Here is a 22,175-nt window from a genome sequence, read left to right as displayed (position 1 = left end):
AAGGATTGTCTTGGCGACCTACTACTTGAAAACCATTAACCCTCCGATAATTTATGATGACTGAAATATCTTACTTTCCGAGAACTAATAAATAAATTACTGCGCGTCCCGGCTTTTGTTACATTCACCTTATTTTCATCTGTATTGATAATAATGTAAGATTTTTTTCGGGCTAGCGCACGGAATATGATTCTTTCCGTGTAAGATGTATACCGAAAAAGTCCAAAGTTTTTACACCAGAACAAGTAACCAAATTGTTATGTGAAGCTCCAGATGAACAATAACTACTACCAAAAGCAATTTTAGTGTTTGGGATCTTTGGTGTATGTCGATGAGAAGATTTAATACGTTTAAATTTAGACGATGTGGTAGATAGTGAGTGCTTTCTTGGTGTGTGAAGAATGTACATTTGAAGAACAGCAGATTATTTGTTACGTTACGGCAGGTGTTACGCTCAACACGTTGGATGCCATACCATCAGTTGTATTCCGAAAATTGTTGTAGAATACCTAAAACTAGAAGATCCCAGAAAATGTACCGGGTATGGGCTAAGGCGTTCTTCAACAACCATGTTGGTGGAAAGCGACGTTGATTTACTCCCTCTGAAAAGGCACGGAGGATGGCATTCTTCCAATGTAGCAGAAGGATATATAGAAGAATCCATACAAAGAAAAATTGAGGTATCACGAAAACTGTTTAACTCTTCTCACTCGCAAAGACAATAACTGTATCATTCGTTCGAGAAAATCAAAACATTTGCGAAGATTTTGCTTCAATGAAACTCCTAATGAGATATACTGTTCAGTTTATATATATTTTCTCTGTTTTTAAAAAGACCTTTTCTAATTTTATTACCTTTTCATTCTATGTTCGACATTTCATAATAATTAATTATTAAAATCACATTGCACTGATGACATTGATACGCCCTATAACATCTAACTGCAGATGGGTAAAAACATTTATTTCCTAAAATACTATTTAGTGAGTAATAATTTCCCGTAATCTAAAACATTTGTTTTTAAAACTAGAATCACACATTGCCTTACAAACTAATACATTTCCGGTTAAGTATATAAACAACTGCTGAATCTACGCAGCCTCTACTTCATGGAAGGACCTTAAACCCATCATCGATTGGGGTCCCTGGATCAATCTGTATATCACCGCCCAACTGAGTTTGGCTGGAATAAAGCTAAAACAGAAAATAAAAAAGGTACAGTTAACTATAAGTATTTTAGATTTGAACCGTATATTAAGAAAAAATTAAGAAACATTCACATAAATAATATATACATAATTTTCAATTATTTACTGAAACTCTTGATAAATATAAATCACAACATTTAAGATCCTTTGGTAATTGAAATAAAAAGCGAGTTCGACCTAGTGACTTGTCATTCATGTCATTTATATGAAAAGTCAAGCAACGCTGATTGTGGATAGTACTTGGATGCGTGACCATACGGCGAAGGCTCGCGGTCTGTAGTCCTGTATGTCGGTATATTCACAGAAGCTATAGGTTTGTATAGAAAGTCATATCATCTCTCGGGAATGATGTAAAACTGTTGTTACACTTATATTTATGCTTTGTGACCACGATATTATTGTATTCTTGTAACTTATGTCATTTAACATCGTATTGCTTTTGACTTGAACTTAATAAGTTGTGTTCTGCATTTTTATTGGGGCTGTCTTTACAAATGTAGAAATAACTTAAGTGTATCTGTGTTGTGGATTAGCAAACAACAATTCATCCCAAGGAAGACGCTTGTATGCCGAGTGTTATCCGGAAAAACTCTTGCCGTATGCGGACACATTCACACAACTTCATCATCGTTTACAAGAGACTAGTATGTCTCCAAAAAAACAGAAATATCGCGTACATGTCTTTCAGTAAGAACTCTCAAACTAGAGAAGCAAGCACAAAGTGCTAGTGCAAGGAATATTGCTTGGGGGGGGGGGCGTTCATGTCAACGCTATATGGACCATTTTAAGGTAGGATCAGTTATATCCTTACAATATTCAGCGTGTTCACGTACCTTTGTCATCTGATTTTCCACTTCGATTTAATTGGTGTCACTTTCGACTAGATTACAGTATTTATTACAGCTAGAATTCCATTGGAAATTTAGAAGTTGAATATCATCGAAAACCACTGAATTTCGAATAACAAAGGCCAAGTTTATTTATGTATGCAGACAAAACGATATTATCAACATCAACCATACAGGTTAATTTAGAGTCAAACAGAACCAGTAGATCTTTGAAGTGTGGGTACACATGTCCGCAAGTATTCATTTTAAACATTACGTCAAGAGCGCCAGCCTGACGTCGAACCGGCCTAATAGTTGCGAGGACAAAGAACAGACGCTGTCGCACCAGGGTTCCAGGATAGGTCCACGGCAGATTGGCGCTAAGACCAGATACGTAAACATGCCAGCGACTCCATACCAAGACTCTCCAGCGAACACTCGTCTCGACAACACTTCTTTTTCACTAACTTTGTTTTCAATAAAAAATACTTTAATTTTTAGTGTGTTATTTTGCTGCACACCGAAAGCAACCCTCAGAACTCAACTATCCTAGTTGAAGCAATATTATTGATTTTGTAATCAAAGTGAATATAAATTTTCTTACTGAAAGAAAAAATATTACATTTGTTAATGCAATTCACTAATTTTATTAAGATCATCACCATACAGCAACATCAAGATCAACAGTGATATAATTTATAAATAAAATAAACAGTGGCTCAAGTATTGACCTTTGACGCACACCAGATGAAGCCAGAAACAGATCCGACTTAAAACCGTGATATTCAGTATATTGCTTTTTGTTGGATAAGTAGGAAATTAATAGTAAAGTTAGAATATCTGAAAAGTCAAATGGTTTCCGGTTTGGAAGGAAAATACCACGGTGCAGACTATCAAAAACCTTGAAAAAATCAGTGTATATCATTTCAACCTAATTATTATTATCAATCACTTTAGAAATAAACTGTGTAAGTAAATTTGTAACTGTTGGCCGTTCTTTGACATATTTAACCTTGTACACCTGTCCTAAATGTTGTAGGGCAAAGTATAACTATTAAATTACTACATAATTAATTACTTTATAAATAAATATGCGGTGCAAGATATCTAAACCGCAAAAGTTTTAAAGAAATTGACTTATATTTAAATGTATGCAATTCTATCTCTTTATTTATGACTGACTTTATTAACCTTGAAATGAATATCCACCAAGTTTTTTCAACTGAGTAAAAGATAAACATGAGGAGTACATCGGCTATGGTTGTCCTAACTAACTGTAACACATTTAATATTATTTTTTAACTAACCTTTTAAGTGGAAGGATATATCTCATCGCGGAGGGCATCGTGACGAAAACCTCCTCTCGTTTTATGGCTGTGATAATGCGCTTGGCGACGTCTCTGGGTTCCAGCATGTCCAAGTTCCTGGGTTTGCACCCGTCGAACATGCCCGTGTTGATGAAGTACGGGCATATCAGGGTCATATTGATCTTGTCGTGACCATGAGTCTGAAAATAAAAGAGTATTATTTATAAATAGGTAGGTACGTCGTAGTTTACTTTGTAGTAGGGTACTGGTAAAATTTTTTGTTTGTTTATTATAATTATTTTATTTCAGTAGTGACTACAAATTATAGGAGTAGGTTTATTTTCTCCTTATACATCAATTAATGATTAAAATTAAACAATTTTTTTTGCGTTATTTTTCTCAGAATTTCAAGTTCAATACTCATCAAGTCGGAAAAAAAATTCAAAATTAAAAAAAAGCAAATAGGCACTAGAGATTGAAATTTGATTTTAGTCCATAAAAACAAACCTATCTGACTTAAAAACTGGAATGATATTTAAAAAAAAATACAAAAACTGTACGTTCAACGATTATGCTTAGATGAGAAACTTTCATGTACCTATTCAAATGAATGGTTAATATTGACACTGCTTTGAATATTGAAAATCAATAAATTTTACAGAAAATGTGATCACGAAAATAACTTGCTGTCATTTTTTTATTTCACACATCTAATAGTCACCGCCCATTTCGCCCTTCCACAAATAAGATCCACTTCTTATTTGTGGAAGGGCGAAATGGGCGGTGACTATTAGACGTCTTCATTATAGCCATCTTTCTCTATCGCACGGATTTCTATGACTTACTTTATCGTTCTCACATAACGGCCGATGAACCATGGGGACTTTCCGACCCTGTATAACACAGAAACTCTTCCAAATAAATTCTAGTTGTATTTTCTAATTGCTTATCGTTAAGTAAGCATGGCTATAAATTTGGGTCACGACAGTATGAGCAATATTAAAAAAAAAAATAAATAAATAGTAATCTATTTTTACGAATACGTTACTATAGGATGTCCTATATTTTATAGGCCAGAAAAATAAGCTGAGAAATTACCATTTCGCGACTTTTTGTTTCGGAAAGCTGAATTTATCACTATAGATGCTAAATATTATGTATGTACAATAACATATTAGTTTCCACAGTCATAAAAATGGGGGGGGAAGATTGTTTACAGGGTGATTAATTGTATAATTTTTACGTAAATTCACGTTTTTGACTTATAACTTTTTTCCGTTCATTTTCACCAGAAAACAGTAAGGTACTTTTTTGCCTCTTCAGAAGACCTACAAAACTAGCCCTTGAGCGTCAAAAAATATTGATTAGATCAAAAGTTATATACAGCTGAAGTTTATTTATGACTTTTGATTTCAACATTTATAAACTGCGTTATTATTACCCGAACGTTTTGACATCGCATCCTCTCGTTCCTTATTACTGTCCAATAACTCACACGACATCTGGATTTTTTTCAAGGTAGATTTCATAATAATACGTTGAAATCGATCATTTTTTTTTAATTTCAAATTTGCAACCTGCAAATTTTTTTTATTTTTTAACCTTAGTTACAAAATTAAATATACGACGCACGAGCGTGATATAGTTATACATATTCAGAAAGCTTATGAAAAGAGTTTTAAATTAAAAAAAAAATGGTCAAGATTCGTTGAAAAACAACGGAGTTACAGACTGTCACAATTGACGGCCAATTGTTATACAAATTAGGTTGGTAGCGGCAAATAAAAAATACTGGCATAACCGGCAACCCGAGTACTTTCCCATGTAAAAATATTTTATTTGTGGAAGTATGTTAAGTGCATAAGAAATATTGTCAAAACTCAGTGGGTCGCTTGATTTTCGGCGAGCTGTGGCGTGGCGGAAGGGTGGGGGAAGCGAACGACAGCGAGTCCGAAGAAAATGACGATAATATTCATAGTCCTGCCGTTAAATAAGGGAAATTCGCTTGAAAATAATAAATTTGACAGTATGTAACTCCCTTGTTTTTCAACGAATCTTAAAGCTCTTTTCATAAGCTTTCCGAATATGTAATAATATATAACTTTACCACGCTCGTGCGTTGTATATTTCATTTTGCAACTAAGGTTAAAAATAAAACAAATATCCAGATTGAAAATTTGAAATTAAAAATATATATACATATATATAGATTTCAACGTATTATTATGAAATCTACCATGAAAAAAATCAGTTCGATTGTGAAAGATCTTCGAGATCGTCCAGACTAATAATTAGTTAATTTGTTTATAAGGCCATAACTTGTAAACTATTCAACTTACCGATTCCAGATTTCGTGTGAGTTATTAGACAGTGATAAGGAATGAGAGGATACGATGCCAAATCGTTCTGGTAATAATAATACAGTTTATAAATGTTTAATTATTCAAGTCATAAATAAACTTCTTCTGTGTTATAACTTTTGATTTAATCAATATTTTTTGACGTTCGAGGGCTAGTTTTGTAGGTTTTTTGAAGACGCAAAAAAGTACCATACTGTTTTCTCATGGAAATGAATGGAAAAAAGTTATAAGTGAAAAACGTGAATTTACTAAAAATTATACAATTAACCACCCTCTAAAACAATCTTCCCCCATTTTTATGACTGTGGAAACTAATATGTTATTGTACATAATATTTATCATCTATAGTGATAAATTCAGCTTAACGAAACAAAAAGTCGCGTCCAACTCTATATTTCCCGGACTATTAGTTTGTAGAGTAAATCCTAGAATTTGCTTACCTTCAGCTCTGTCAGTAAACTCTCATGAAATCCCACCGTAGCGAACTTGGATGCACTGTAGTCCGTACATTTGTAGGTGCCCAAAAGTCCAGTAAGACTCCCTACAGTGACGATGTGACCAGTTCCTTTCTTCAGCATGTATGGGAGGAACGCCTTTGTTGTCTGGAAATTTCCTTATCAATTGCTGATATTAATAATAAAAAAATGATTACTGACGTTCTCGGAAAATTATTTTTCCTTGATACTTTAGACATACAAAAATTAGATACTTATTGGTAATAATGAATTTATATGAGTGTTTAAAAAATATATTGTTGGACAGTTAAAGCTTCAAACGATATAGGGACTATTTTTTTCTTCTACAGAATCACTCACATTTACATTCACAACGTTGAACTATTTGTTTTTTAAATCAGAAATAAACATTTTTTGTGGCAGTGAAAATTATCAGACTTGTCAGTAATAATTCATGTAATTAGAATTAAATACTTACCCAATAGTGAGCTAAAATATTGACTTTATATGTCTTTTCTATCATATAGTCGGGAATCTCTAGCAATATCTGGCCACACACAATCCCAGCATTATTGATGAGGATATCAACGGGACCCAAGTCTGCTTTTAAAATGTCAGCATATTTGTAAACGATTTCCCTCTGGGTAATATCCACGGTGTACGCGAATATTTTGTGACCTTCCTCCTCTATCTTCAATTTCACCTTTTCCAAAGCTAAATTGAAATATTTGTTTATTAAAAACACATTTTGGATTTTTTGCTTTCACGACTACATAGGCACAATTTTTTTACCAGGAAATCCTGCAAAATATAACTACCTACAGTTATACCGAGGAACATAAGGCTCTGTAGTATTAATTGGTGTTATCAGTAATTACTACATGATATAAGAACACCCTGTATGGAAGTATTTATTGCAAGTTTTCTAATGGTTCTTCATTAGCATAGAGAGTTGAGTTAAATGAGGTTATAATTGCAGTTTTATTCTAAAAATTATGAAATTATTACTTTATTGGATTTACCATAATCTCAATTGATTGCCACAACACATGTAAAAAGTTTGGAAAGTTTTAATCGATCAAAAAAATTAATGACAATGAAAGTAGGTTGTAAATTAAAACATAGATGTGTTACTAAAAAAATTGTGTTAAATAAATATTTGTAATGAATATTTTACATGTTAGAGGTAATTATTCCAAAAGTTCTATTTTTAAGTTGAAGGGGCAAATGTCATGTTCATATAATTTGAAAATATAATTACTTGGTTAGGTTAAAACGTAGATTTGAAAGAATGTTTTCCCAGAAATATATATTTTAATCTTCTATTATTTTGAGAATATATTTTCAATTTCTTTACTTAACTTAATAAGTTAAGTTTGTTCAAAATAAAAAATGAAATTATCTTTAAATTACGATATATTTTTAAAAAATGCATCAAGATATTTCGTTACATGAGTACCTATGTATTTGTAACGTCTCTGTCGTTAAATAGACTTGCTTTCCACCGGGTGTTCTGGTTTATAGATGAACAAACTATTAACATAATAAATGAATCTTAAATTATGCTGTTTTTTACGTGATTAGCTTTGTAAAGGATGATAATAGAATAGCAAAAATACAGGATTTTTTTGGAATGATTGATTTATTTAACTGTTTCAATATTCTTTTTAATTTGTTTAAATTACTTAATACCTTTAAAATAGAATAAAAAATGCGAGAACTGATCTAATGTGATATTCTTAGCTAGATAAAAACAATATCTTTCTAGTCTAAGATTTGTAATATTGAGGATATAAGAATGTTACATCCTTTTTATGATATACTTTAAAATAATTGAACTTCATTTGTTTATTAATTATGTTAATGGCTTATAAATCGGAACACCATGGGCATAGTTAATAGACCAATTTTTATTGAGACCAAATTCTGATTTAGCAAAATTATTTTTTGTTTTCCAATCATATAATCAAGTTATAAACAAAATTCTTAAATCTTATAAATAACCTTATATATTTGAACCTTATTTTGGTTGTTGTTGGTGACAACACTGCATTTAGTTATCTTAATGATATTTTTAATTGACATTTGTATGGATAACTTCTCTAACCTAAATATCAACAAATAAAATTCATAATAAATTACTTCATTTCTACATTGCTTATCTTATAACTTTTTACTTGAACAATATTTTTTAGTTCTGTATAGAATCATTTCATTGGAATTTATACAGGGTAATTCAGAACTTATCCAAGAATTTTGTCCACCGACGTGACAACACATTTGAGCCCGTCTTAGTCAGTTTCTGTGAACTAACACAAATATTGTCTTGTTTCATTATAACACAAATGTTTTACCATAACACAAATGTTATCTTCCTTCACTATAAATTAAAATTATACGCCATTTGTGACGGTTAAAAAACTAATGTAAACACTATCGCAAAAACGTAAATAATAACATCGGGTTATTATTTAGGCGCTAGAGACTAGAGACTATAGTAGCCCAACAATGTAAAGGTTGGAAATACTACAATTTCAATGATTTTTTTCTCGGAAACTATAAGGATTTTACAAAAATTTTTTTACGATATTGACTCCATTTTGCCTGACGCATCTATTCCCAATTTTTTTGGATAATAGTGAATCACCCTGTATTATAAATGTTGTTTTGTTGACTAACCATAGTTTGGAAATTTTGCAATATTGATACCTATTTAACGATAATTTTCTAACTTTAAATACCGCAGTATCTTGACGTTTTTAAATTTAAAATTTATATACTTCACGCAGTAATAATAAAACTATTCGTTTTGAAGACTTACCCTTCTCGTTGACATCCCAAATAACGACCTTGGCGCCCTCTCTCGCCAGTCTCAAAGCTAACTCCTGCCCAACTCCTCCTGCGCCCCCCGTTACAAGCACAACCTTCCCCTCCAGACTCTTTTCATTTCTCAGGAATGAAGGCATGAGCGATTCAACCAGCGCCTCCGCCACATAATAAATAGATAAAGCACTTACGATGGCCAAATCTAGCGCCTTTGTTATTATTGCGACTGCTACTAGACGCATCCATGACAAAGTGGGTAAAGCAGCCCTAAGAAACGCAAAAGGGCTTTATTATATTTCGTGTAATAAAGATAAGGAGTAGGTAACTGACGTGAAGCAGAAATGAATAATATTCTGAGAAGTTATTAATTTCGTTAAATTGTTGTTAAGTAGTTTTTGAGCTTCAGAGAATGTTTCGTTGCGTATTCTGTAATTACAACTTTTCCTTTTCAACAAATGTAGAAATTATATAACTACATAGTTGAGAAACCGCTTGCAATATTTTGAAACAATTTAGAGAATATTTCTAGGCTTAACAACCGAAGAACACGCAATGTTGCATTAGTGCGTTTTATAGTATGTAATTACCTTTTCATATCTACATACATATAAGATGAGAGCTATTTCCTTTATTTTTTTATTGCCCAAAATATCGTAATTGAAATAAAACGCATTCGCATAAGTACGATTTCATTTTAAAATTAAAAGGACCAACATTTTTTAATTCTTGTATGAGGATACGATCAGGAGGAGCACAAAGGACTTTTCGTTGCTGCTTTTGATGACTACAAGAAGACCAGGAGTTGTTAAACCAAAATACGTTGATTACGAAAACTTAATTCCTAGGTAGAGTATACATACGTTAAAAAAATTGGAGAAAAAATTGGAGACAGTTCTTGGTGAATTCAAGAATACTACGCATTGAAACCTTCACCATATATCTCGCCGATTCCAGATTTTAGATTCACTGGTTTAGTTTTTCTACATCCAATATTACTCGATGTTTCTGATCTACTGAAATACTGAAAAACTGTTTTCAATCCAAACGAATATCAGATTGGTTTGTAATTCTATACAAAATTTGCAGTTTAGGTTTCAAGTTCTTGTCATCAGTTTCATGATTTATCATCTCTCTGTAGTCACCAAAAATGATAACCAAAAGTCCCCAATGGACCCTGTGCTTCCCTGAGTGTTATTATACTACCTATGGTCTTGGATTTTAGGTTCAGGGTTTCTAGATTCAATATTATTTATTAAGAGGGTTCTAAAGCAACAGGCAACCAGATAGATAGAATTTTTATAGAGTTTACTACACAGTTTGTTTAAATATGAATTAATGCATAAATAATACACCTTCCTCCATTGTAACGCAGATTTTCTATAAAATGAAGTTATTTTGAAACTCAAATTACTTTTTGTTGTAAAGAAATTTGTAATTTGCCGCTTTTGAAGAAGCGCCTACGTAGATTACAAATTTCTTTACACCAAAAAGTAAATTGAGTTTCGAACTAAGTCCACTTTAGAAAATCTGCGTTAAAATGGGGGAAAGTCTGTTAAAATCTAAAAAAAATGTATTGTTGGTTGCCTGTTTGCTATAGAGCCCTTTTAATTGTGGCATATCGGTGTTTTTTACTATTTATAGATGAATAAGGACCTTATCTTGCTGAAGATACTAATATGTCGAAAATAAAAGTGACATTTCTCTCAACATTCGTCAATATGGCGACATACATAACCGCCATATTGGATTTCCAAAATATGACACTACGCATTAGAAAGTGTATGCCATAACATCTTTGTACGTTTCTTCGATCTTTGGACAGAAGTGTGGATATACAAGGTGTTTCAGAAACACCTCCCGTACATAAAGGGGTTGATGGTACGACAAAAATAAGAATTTTTTGTCTTATGAACTATATATCTATCTCCTCTTGTTTTCGAGATACAGAGCGACAAAATATAAATTTTTAAATAGAATTTTTATGAAAATTTGCGAAAACGGTGCGAAATATTTTTATGAAATTTGGTATTCCGGGGTTTTTAAGGATGCCAAATACGCTGGTCTAATTATTTTCTATGTATTTCATAGAGGGCGCTAGTTATGCTACATTCCTAATACATTTTAAGTTCTATTTTTTTTAATGTTAGATTTTTTACCATTCGGGCTCCAATTCCTAATGTACAATTTTATTTTCTAAAAATAATGTACACTTGTTAAAACTTCCTAATGTGGACGATTTTCGAGAAAAAAGGCTTTTAATAGAACTCTTACAATATTACGGTGTATAAAATAAGTGACTTTTCTCAAAGTAGGCTTATATCAAAACTTCTTCATGATTCATAAACAACGCACACATTCTTAGTAATATTTTAAACTCTAATTAACTTTATATCAACATTTTAGTGACTGTAATTAGTTATTAACTAGTCACTAACAATCATATATAGTTCATAAGACAAAAAATTCTTATTTTTTGTCGTACTATTACCCTTGCATTTACAGGAGGTCTTTCTGAAACACCCTGTATTTACTTTTTTAATATTGTATTAATATTTCCTCACTATTTATATTTTTTACTAAATCATCCTGTATATTTCCACATAGATTTTTACAGTTATATGCACTTATATATATAGCACAAGTTCCGGAAATGCTAACTTACTAAGTAAATATTGAAGATTACTTTGCTGAAGATTATCATGTTTGATGTTTAGACGATTGAGAAATATTTACAGAGAAATACCTGCTCTTCAAAACCAAATGCGTCCAAAAACAAGTTTTCATTAATTTAAACGTAGAATGAGTTAATGTCAAACGTTATGGTTATAGTTGTTCTATATGGGACGTGTTTTTTTTTACAAATTTTTAACAAATCAAATTTTTTATTGTCCAACGCAGATATCCTTCTCATTTTAAGATATACAAAAATGGTTAAATGAACAAAAATGAGCAGAACTTTATGTCGATCACAAATTCGTTTTTAACTTAAGAAAATTCCGAATAGTTCCGAAAATATTTTATGCTATTTACTTTTTTAGTCTTATTTCACTTGTTCTTCGAAATTTTAGGACAAAAATGTGTAGTCTGATATAAATTGATGTGAGGAATCGATTTATGTTTGTCAGGATGGACGTATCTCCAAAAATGTGTGCTGAACGGTAGTTTTTGTTATGGACGCCATATACAGAATATTACAATATTAGAAGAAATGGGTTGAGATAGATTTTAAATAAAACATTTTTCTTTGCAACATTGTTTTTAACTAGAGCCCATATCATTTCAATCGGATTAACGGTGAACGTCACCCCGAAAATGTCTTTCTACCTCGGGTGGCGAATGCGGTTAATTCCAAGAAAGTGACGCAGGAGTCTTCTTGGAGTTCTATCTCAACAAATATCGTACGAACTGTAGATTAGTTTAGACAAAAAATTAGGTGTATTTTTACAACAGATATATTTTAGATGATTTAAAATAATAAAATTTAGTAGTTTAATGCGTGTCTCTTGGAATGTGCTTATAACTGAAACATAGTACTTTTTTTAGTTTTCTCTTGTGACTTGATGAATTAATAACGATTATAGCGTTGCAGTTTTTAATACTTTTTTTTAATACTGTTTTTTGAATCATAAAACTTAGGTCGAAACTGATACTGCCCCCACTTTTTGCAGTGAAATATTCTTTTAGTTTTTGCACCCTTATATTTGGATCATTTTTTCATTGAATTAATTAAAGTTCATCAAAGTGAAAAAAACGATACGCTAAGGTACGCTCTGGTGTACCTTACACCCATGACGTTATAATTAGACAGGTTTTTTTTCGTTTCACATATTTTATATTTAACTATGATTACTTGTATATTTCAAATGCAACATTTCTATAGATAAGAAGAAACATTAACATTTCCGCCTTAATGTGTTCAAAGGCTAATCTATTTAGTTGTCTACTGCCATTGTAAACTAAATTTAAGCAAAAAGTACGTCATTTTCAAGATACAAAAAGTTGCAATTATAAAAAAATATGTTTATGAAATATCTCTCAGGACTTGGCACTGATACGAGGTGTCACTGTCACTGGGAGTCTTGGAAATTCGACACTAATGAATATTTTGCAAATTAGACTAGTGTTTTTTTATTATCAATAGAATTTGTAAGAAAAAAGATCTCTCACATTTTCTTCGAAGAACGGGCCCTTCTAGAGTTCCGATTTTTTTATAATACATTTAAGTAAATCGAAAATGACTGTGAAACAATTTATGGGATTTTTTTGTGTAAATACAATTAATTTTAAATACAATGTAATATGTCATAGGCATAGATATTTTAAATTATCTAAGGGTACAGCTCCTAAAAAGACATCAAAATTTCTACATTTTCTTAACATCCATCGGCAATACAAAATACTGAGTCATTTTCTACTTAGATAAATCAGTTGTCCAAGTTTTATCAGTTTACGGCAAATATTCTGAGAAATATTTCAGAGAATGTGATATTTTTCGAATTTCAAATCCTTGTATCTCGAAAAAGAACTCGAACCTATATCGATATCAAACTTTTGCTTAAAATAATTTACTATATCATCCAGATTTAAAATGCGGTCATTCAAATCTGGATCATATCCTGTGTATGTTTTCTACTTTATCCAAAGGCGAGTTATTTTCAAGCTCTTATTTTTTTAGCCTAAATAACATTGCCACTACAAAAAAGTGTAAGCTTTCGAATGGCGCGCGGCAAAATTACTGGACTGAATTGCAATCCATGGAAAATCAAAGAAAAATGATGAAAACGTAATTTTTCAAGTGCAGCTTTTCCTCTTCCAATCGACACAATAGTATTTTATTCATCTGCGTATTGTCATATGAGTGTAATCTAAGGCGTTAACTTTTACTGCTGCTAGCGCGTTTATTACATGAACTATCAATGTAAAATGTTTTGTAAATAAAAATTTAACCCTTTCTTTATTTGTCTCTAAAATCCGATACGTTCGTAATTAATACTTAATACATTTATAAAAAAAAGTTATCTTTGGAATAAAGAGGCGTAGGTCTGGTGATTTCTCTTTTTTTATATTACCGTAAAAATAAGCTATATTTAATGCAAAAAGAGCTACTTTCCGAGCGGCTTTTGCTGACCTTGGGACAATTTGTTTATAACGCTGTTTTGTATGTTCTTATGTTTATAGATGTAAAGGGCAACTTAATTTCAACATTTTCAAATTTTTATTTTTCGATACATTTCTCTGGGTCTATTAGAACCTATATCTACGATATTAACTTCTAAAATTAACGTTTAGTAATTAAACAATTAGTTGCAAAAAAAAGGAATGAAATTAATTAACAAATACCAGGAGCAACAATTTCACGGTCAATCGAATCAGCGTTTGGCACACATGTTGGTCTTTGGATTGACCGTCTTTTCCATAAATTTTATCAACATCCATCGCTTTTTGTAATAATAATGCGCAATTTTCGAAAACTGATATTTTCGCGTTCGACCTTTATTTTACAGTTAGTTGTTGTGTTTTGTGATCTAATTCGACTGGAGGATTATACTTTTCTGTAGATTTTAACGTTTTTATGAAAATATTTAAATCAAATAGAAAGTGGGCAGCATATTTTAATATAAATTTCTGTTAATATTAAAAACATTCAAATTAGACATCAATATTGTTAAATTTAAAAATAAAGGACCTGTGAATTGAAAAGACACTGACATATTTTTGTCAAAAATGGAGATATTTTTTAGAAAGCTTTTAAACATCCACCAAAATTTACCCGAGCGCAAAAGATACTCACTTGTAGACATTCTTCAGGTAACGAAGCATAATCCTGAAGAACCGCAACTAGTCTAACAATAAAACCAATTAATCAAATCAAACCGCACTAGCTCACAGCGTAACAGCGTCGCACGCTAGCTGAATTTCAACTACGGTGCTTCAGATCTCCATGTATGTCCGTACAGGAGCACGCGAAACGTAGTCGTTTCCTTATCTCGCCAGTAGGTCATACAAAGAGAAATGCTCGATGGATCCCCCTTCCCGGTAAAAGGTTTGTAATCATTGCCTTTCTCCGAGCATCTGCAAAAAGAACGGTGAAATCTTGATACCGTCTCTATCTCAAGCTCGTAATGGCATGCTAATATCGAGGGTAAACATGGGAGGGGGAAATTTGATGTTCCATAAAGTTGAATATTTTTCCTAGTTAATCTGCATTATTTGGTGGAATTACAAAAAAATCAAGTTATAACAGTGAAATGAAAGAAAAATGGACAAACAAAATATTGGTTTCACACAAGAATATAAACTCTAATCTGACACTAAAATTAAGTAACTCTCACTGTTGAATTAAGTAAAATTGATTGATTTAAGAACATTTTTGAAAAAATGTATTTTTTTTTTATCCCACATCTATATAATAATCTCACATTATTCTACACTGTTCAAATTGCCTCCCTATCAATTTCTATAAATTTCAATTAATTTTTAAATCTCAAAACGTAACAATTCCTGGTATTTTATCATTCATTTAAATTATGCTATAATATTATGTTTTATCTGGGCAAAAGGGCGTTCTAGGCTTTTGTTTGAAAAATGTATTATTTTTCTTGCTAAATATGCACCATTTCTACTTCAAAATAAAATTTGGGATTCCTTAGGAGCATGTGGATTCAGATGCATGGTGGTCCGGCTCATAATTATTACGTTAATGACTTGTACACGTATATATTGCAAACCCTGTAAACTGAACTTTGCAACAATATGTTTACTAAAAAGTAATCCTAAGTACAAGTAACGAGCGTTCAAATAAAAACGTGGTCCAAGTTGGCTCTGACACATTGGACGTAGGGAGTAGCTTATAGCAACCAACTTAACCTCATTTCTCAACGAGCTGTATAGCAGCTGTCAGTTTCAATAACGTTAATGACTATATAACTTTATTTTAAAGAATAATCGTGGTAACAATAACAAACAATTAAATGAGCTGGGGAAAGTGTCCCCCTCCTTGTTATAACAATAAATTAAAGCAGCTGCTGAAAGTGTCCCCCTCCTTGTTCCAAGCACTTTTCACACCTGTTCCTCAAAGAATTAAAGACATTTTCTAAGATGCTCGGGGTATTGTTAATTTCACGAATCTTGTCTATAAGTCGAGCCTGCAGATGGTTTAAATCAGGGATAGGCAGTTCAAAAATAGTGTTTTTAAGGTAAGGCCACAAAAAGAAATCACACGGCGTAATATCACATGACCTCGGTGGAAATTCATGTTCAGCATTGAAACTTATTAGTCGATTTTGTAAAACTTCCCTCAACATATTCATCGTCTTGCCTGCCGTATGTGCCCTTGCGCCATCTTGTTGAAAATAAAAGTTTGTAATTTCGTTTTCTTCCAGCTGATTAACAAAAGGAGCAATAATTTCTTCTCTATACCTTTGCGCAGTAAGAGTACCATTAAAAAAAATAGGTCCATAAATCCTCCTTCGATTGAGAGCACACCAAACTCCAATTTTTTGAGCGTGTAGAGGGCCCTCGACAAAAAAGTTATCTGGTTTTTCAGAAGACCACATTGTCATATTCTGTGAGTTTACGTAACCACTTAAATGAAACCAGGTGTCATCAGAAAAAAAGGTGATATTATGAAGTTCACCGTAGTTGTTTAAAAACCATTCACAAAATACAGCCCGTCGCGGAAAATCAACTTCATGAAGTTCTTGCTGACAAGTTAAACGATAGGAGAACAAACGCAAATCTTTTTTTAACACTGTGTGGCAGGTACCGACTGATACTCCCACCATTTGTGATAAAACACGTACAGAAGTTCTTGGTGCATTTTCCATTATTTGTTGGACATTTTCTTTTAATTCTTCAGTTCGCTTTTTAGGTCGGCCGCTTCCTTCTTTTCTTGTTACACTGCCCGTTTCACGAAAAACATTAACACAACGCTGAACTGCACTTTGAAAAATTTTGTACTCAACAACGCCGGGAAATTGATTTTGAAATTCTATGAAACATTCCTCAATAGAATACTTCCATATTCCATCAATCTTGCGTCCATTTCTAAAGTAGGACTCTATGATAAACACTTTTTGTTCTTGAGAAAACACCATTTTAAACGCTTTTTAAAACGAAAATATTCAAATTGATAGCGGCGATATAGCGCTTTGACAGATGACGTTTAAGTTCATTTGCTATACGCTACGGCCTACGTCCAAATTTTCAGAACCAACTTGACCACGTTTTTATTTGAACGCTCGTAATATAAAGTTTTGATCATGATATCTTATGATAAAAAATAATGGCAAGAATATAAAAAATCTGAAAAAAAAATCTTTAAAAAATAAGGTACTTGAGGCATATAAAGCCCACTTAATTTAAATAGGTATGCGGTAAATAGTATATTTTGTTGTTTAGAAAGAAAAAATCATGTTTTCTACAAAGTTAATTGGTTTAGTTATAATCCAGTAACAAAGATTTTTTTGCAGGAAAAAATGTAGAAGTTTTTTTCTCACCGGTTTTATATGTTTTATACGTACAATAACTCTAAAGTCTGGACAATCCACAACGTCATTATATCGCGTTGGAAAAAAAGGCATTTCTTGACTTTTTTAGCGGAATGTCAAGAAATGCCATTTCTTCAACACGATCTAACGACGTTATGGATTGGCCAAACTTCGGAGTTATTATAGATATTAGTAGGAAATTTTGTGTACTTTAATTTGGTATATCATAGTTATAATAAAAAAACGTTTAGTTTTCGAGTTATAGTTAAAAAACTGAAAAAAAATTAAGAAAATTTGAGGTTTTTTGCAATATTCTTTATGAAGCCGACGCCTAGCGTGGTGGCAAACCTCATACTCGGATTCAGCACCCCAAAAAACATATGGAATCGATGAGAAAAAACTTCTAAATTTTTTTCCTGAAAACGCAGTTTCTTGACCTTGGATGACTGAACTATTATCACAAAAGTTAAACGAATAGTACACGAGACAATCCTTTTAAAAACATTTGACTTTTTAAAAAACTCTTTCTCTGAACCTTATTAAACAACGTGGTATAATAAGGCCTCTTGTGAACTTGCAGTTTTTCGCAACTTATCTTCACAACGACAACTTAAAAACATCCTTAAATTAGAAAAAAATAAATATAAAACTTTTATTACACATTTCCCTTAATAATCAACATGTGCGTTGGGGAAGTAAAAAGGCTACTCAAAAAGTTTAGTTAAGTCCTCTCTAAAGCAAATTAGGTAAACCAAATTTCTCTTAAAAAAATAAAAACTTCTCTTTCGATAAAAAAAATAAATAAATGAGACTACTTCGACTAAAACGAAATCAAATTATTTTATTATACAATAACATGTACATGTCTGCCTCTGATCTGAAGTTCCGCGTCGATCAATTTACTCGATACGTATCTAGCGGTACCCTAATGCCTGCATTGCCTACTCTTTCGGTCGACATGCCGGTGAACAATACAGGTTTTTTGCTGAGAGACGTTAGCCGCGTATTTCATTGTCATTTGTGCGTGTAACGGTGAGTTTGACGCTTTGCTTGGTCGAGTGTACGGCACGTGTTTTTATGGGAGTCATTAGCATTGTATATTGTGAGCATAGAGCGGCACACAGCTTGACCACAGATTTAGGCTCTAGCTACATAAACGCGTATTTCCACTTACTAGCACAATGTAGATTACTACTGTTTATTTATTAATTTAATTTTAATTCCTAAATTTCAATTATTGATAAAATGGCGTTGACGTGGAATTTGGCAATTATTCCTGTTGTATACCATAATTTTGATCTACTAATATTAACAGGTAAGTTTTTTGACATTTCGATGATTTACGTCAATACCGACTATTAAATCTAGAAAGCTCAGGTGTTTTCCAAATGTTTTTCTTTCGAAACAAAAGACAATTGGACGTATGCCAGTGGAATTGATCACAGAACCGAAATATCAGTAGTTAATGAGTTACATGAACAAATAAAAACTAATTGGTTGTCTCGATTGTCCTGAATTCTGTTCCTTTCACAGTACTAAAAAATATTAACGATGTTGCAAAATTCTGTTGCGATTTTCCAACTTGAATAGTTTTGTTTTATTGTAACTGCACCTTTGTTATTCCCTGCAATTATCAACAGATGATTTGCTGGGATTTCTTCCGATAAATAAATTGTAGTTTAGCGAAATAGAAACCACGAGTGTAGTGACTAATAAAATTAATCAGTAACCCAGAAAATACGCAGGAATTATGCAAATTATATTATTCCAAATGCAGCTATCAAAACGATGAATAACCTTTACCAACGCATCCGCTAGTGCGTGATGCAAGATGTTTATAATTCAAGTTCATTATCGCAACCGTGACAGGTCCCGTTCTGCTTTCACGTCTTACTTTCATCGGACAAATCGAAGAAACACTCAATAGGAAGACAGTGTTTAAGCATTTCCTGTGTTTTATACGGGGTGTTCTGCGAGTAACTGTACATAGTTTGGTGGGAGCTAGAAGACGCGGAGCTAATTCTAGAACATCCCCCATATTATGTGCCTCTGAAGTCGTTTGTTACTTATACACAGGGTGTCCTAGAATAACGTGTACAACGGAAGACCACAGATTCGTGGACTCAAAATAGGCAGATCGCTTCGCTTGGCCGCTGAGTGGCCTCAAAGTTCGTGAAAATTTTTTGAATTTTATAAATAACTCAAATACGTATTATTCGACTTTGATTATTTTTGGGGTCTGGACTTTTGTTTTCAGTCTACACATTTTGGTGTTATACAGAGTGTTCTTTATAACTTACAACTCCTACAAAATTGAAATGTAGTAATAATATCCGTTCGTAACTTTTTAATAATGACAACTATTTTTATTTGATAGGTGATACCATTTGGAAGTTATTGGGCCTCTTGTATAATTAGTGCTAGTAGGCTCTGATTTTGTAATTTGACTGTAATTTCAGTTTGATCTTATTTCGCAGCATTATTATTGACCTAATACACTGAATGGGGAATTTTATTTAGATTTGCCGTTGTGCCGTTATTACTTACAGCTAACATGTGGTTTATGCATGATGGCGCTCCACCACATTTCACTGTAATGTCCGACAGTATCTGAACCAAAGATTCCGTCGTCGATTAACACTGTACTGATTTGTGGAGGCATATCCAAAATGTCATAAATGTTTTAAAAAATAGCCCTTAAGAACTGCAAAGTTTTAACTTTCTTCTTGTTGTAGAAACAACGGTGGTTATTTTAAAGTTAAGTTTTTATAGTAAGTTGTATTAAATTTAATAACTTCAACTTTGTTAGTTTTATCTCCAGCATTTTTATTGTATTTGATTGTTTGAAAAATGAAGTAACATGTGGTATATCTTATCGCAGTAAACACTTATTAAGAATTGGCAGGTACAATGACTTAAAGATCAAACGGAATTTACAGTCAACCTACAAAATCTACTACTAGCACTTTGTTAAGTATGGTAATGGGTAGCAAGATAATGTAGACATTTAAAAAATATTTTTTTGTACCCAAACCGCTTATTTAATCAAAATTTTATAAGAGGCGCAAAAACTTCCAAATGGTATCATCTATCAAATAAAAAATAGTTGTCATGATTGCCCGAAAGAGGAAAAAGTTATGAACGGATATTATAACCGTAAATCAATTTTGTACGAGTTGTGAGTTTCAAAAAACACTGCATAACATCAAAATTTATAGATTGAAAGCAAAAGTCCACACATCAAAAATAATAAAAATCGATTAACACATACGTATTCGAGTTATTTAAAAAATTTAAAATTTTTTCACGAAGTTTCAGGCCATCTAGCGGCCAAACGAAGCAATTTCGGATATATGTGAATTAGCCTAAATCTGTCTATTTTGAATCCACGAATCTGTGGTCTTCCGTTGTACACATCATTCTGGAGACACCCTGTATAGAGTATTTTCAAATTTTTGCTAATTTTCTTTTTACCTCCACATTTTTATAACCGTTTCACCAATAGAGTTAAAATTAGGTACACACATATGTGCTAGTCAGATTGAGATCTAAACATATGCATTGTTTTTTAAATACAAGGCGGAACGAAAAAAAAATGTAGTTAAAAAAATTCAAAAATAAATAATAAATATTAAAACTACTTAGAATACTAACAAACAATTCTTTGGGCACCATTAAGAATGTTATTTTACGAACATTTTCCTTTTATGAAATACCAAAATGCTTTGCAACAAATTGCAACAAAAGTAACTTTATTTATTTTACCTAAACAAATAATAATATTTTTTACTTAAAATATATTTTTAATACGAAGAATCATAAAGACTACAAATAAAACATTAATAATAATCTTAACTGAAAAAAAAAACAATAGCTACATACGTAAAACAATAGCAACGTAAAACTGAAGATTCAAATTTCAAACAAAAGTAAGAAAAATATAGAAAAATGAAGAGGCAGTAATTAATCTAACAATAGATAACCCATCTTCAAACACCAGAAGATTGAAGAAGGAACAAATGTATCCCTATCGTTTACACTGTCCAAACGTTGGAATAAGGAGACGAAAGGATCCGTTTAATTTTTTGTCGATGGATTACTTATGGATATAGGAGGTCAATTTCTAGAGTTTTATTTACGAACGAATCGATTTTCACGAGAGAATGAATTTATAAGACTAGAAACAACCATTTGCGGTCATATGAAAATCCAAATGCAATATCACATAAAAAATCCCAATACAAATTTACAGTCACTGTGTTGTGCGGTTTTATTAAAAATCAGTTAGTAGAACCTTATTTATTTAATGAATCAGTCATGCTGTCAAAGAGGCATAATATTCCATCAAGGTGGTGGCAGGTCCACACAATGCATTAAGTGTAAAATAATTCTTAAACGAGCATTACCCAGGGAGATGGATTGGGATATTAATCCACTGGATTATTTTTTGTGTAGATATTTAAAAGAAAAACTACCAAATAGAGATAAACACTAGAAATGAATGAATTAAAAAAATTATAGACAATTGCAATATTATTACATACACCTTCTTGAGCTGTTATAGTATTTGACTGGAATACTTGGAACATCAATGTTGAATTTAATGCGTAGGGAAATTATTATTCTATTTAGGCTTGTAGGTTTCTTTGGTAGGTTTCAATAGCTAATGCGTGTTCTCTTACTACCCTGTGCTTCGTAACTG

General features: G+C 32.0%; 1 protein-coding gene across 1 annotated transcript; it reads right to left on the bottom strand.

Moving 5' to 3' along the window:
• Positions 1–947: 947 nt before the first annotated feature.
• LOC108913949 (short-chain dehydrogenase/reductase family 16C member 6) lies at positions 948–14,930 on the bottom strand. Its single transcript, XM_018719607.2, has 6 exons — positions 14,776–14,930; positions 8,980–9,251; positions 6,637–6,872; positions 6,144–6,305; positions 3,344–3,543; positions 948–1,195 (listed from the first exon to the last, which is right to left on the bottom strand). Exons 1-6 carry the CDS (start codon positions 14,802–14,804, stop codon positions 1,093–1,095), a joined length of 1,002 nt encoding a protein of 333 aa, XP_018575123.1. The 5' UTR covers positions 14,805–14,930; the 3' UTR covers positions 948–1,092.
• Between the last annotated feature and the right edge of the window lie 7,245 nt (positions 14,931–22,175).

This window comes from Anoplophora glabripennis, unplaced genomic scaffold (assembly GCF_000390285.2).
Source record: "Anoplophora glabripennis isolate ALB-LARVAE unplaced genomic scaffold, Agla_2.0 scaffold803, whole genome shotgun sequence".
NCBI lineage: Eukaryota > Metazoa > Arthropoda > Insecta > Coleoptera > Cerambycidae > Anoplophora > Anoplophora glabripennis.
The sequence above is the reverse complement of the archived record's forward strand: the minus strand, read 5'-3'. Positions and strand labels throughout refer to the sequence as shown.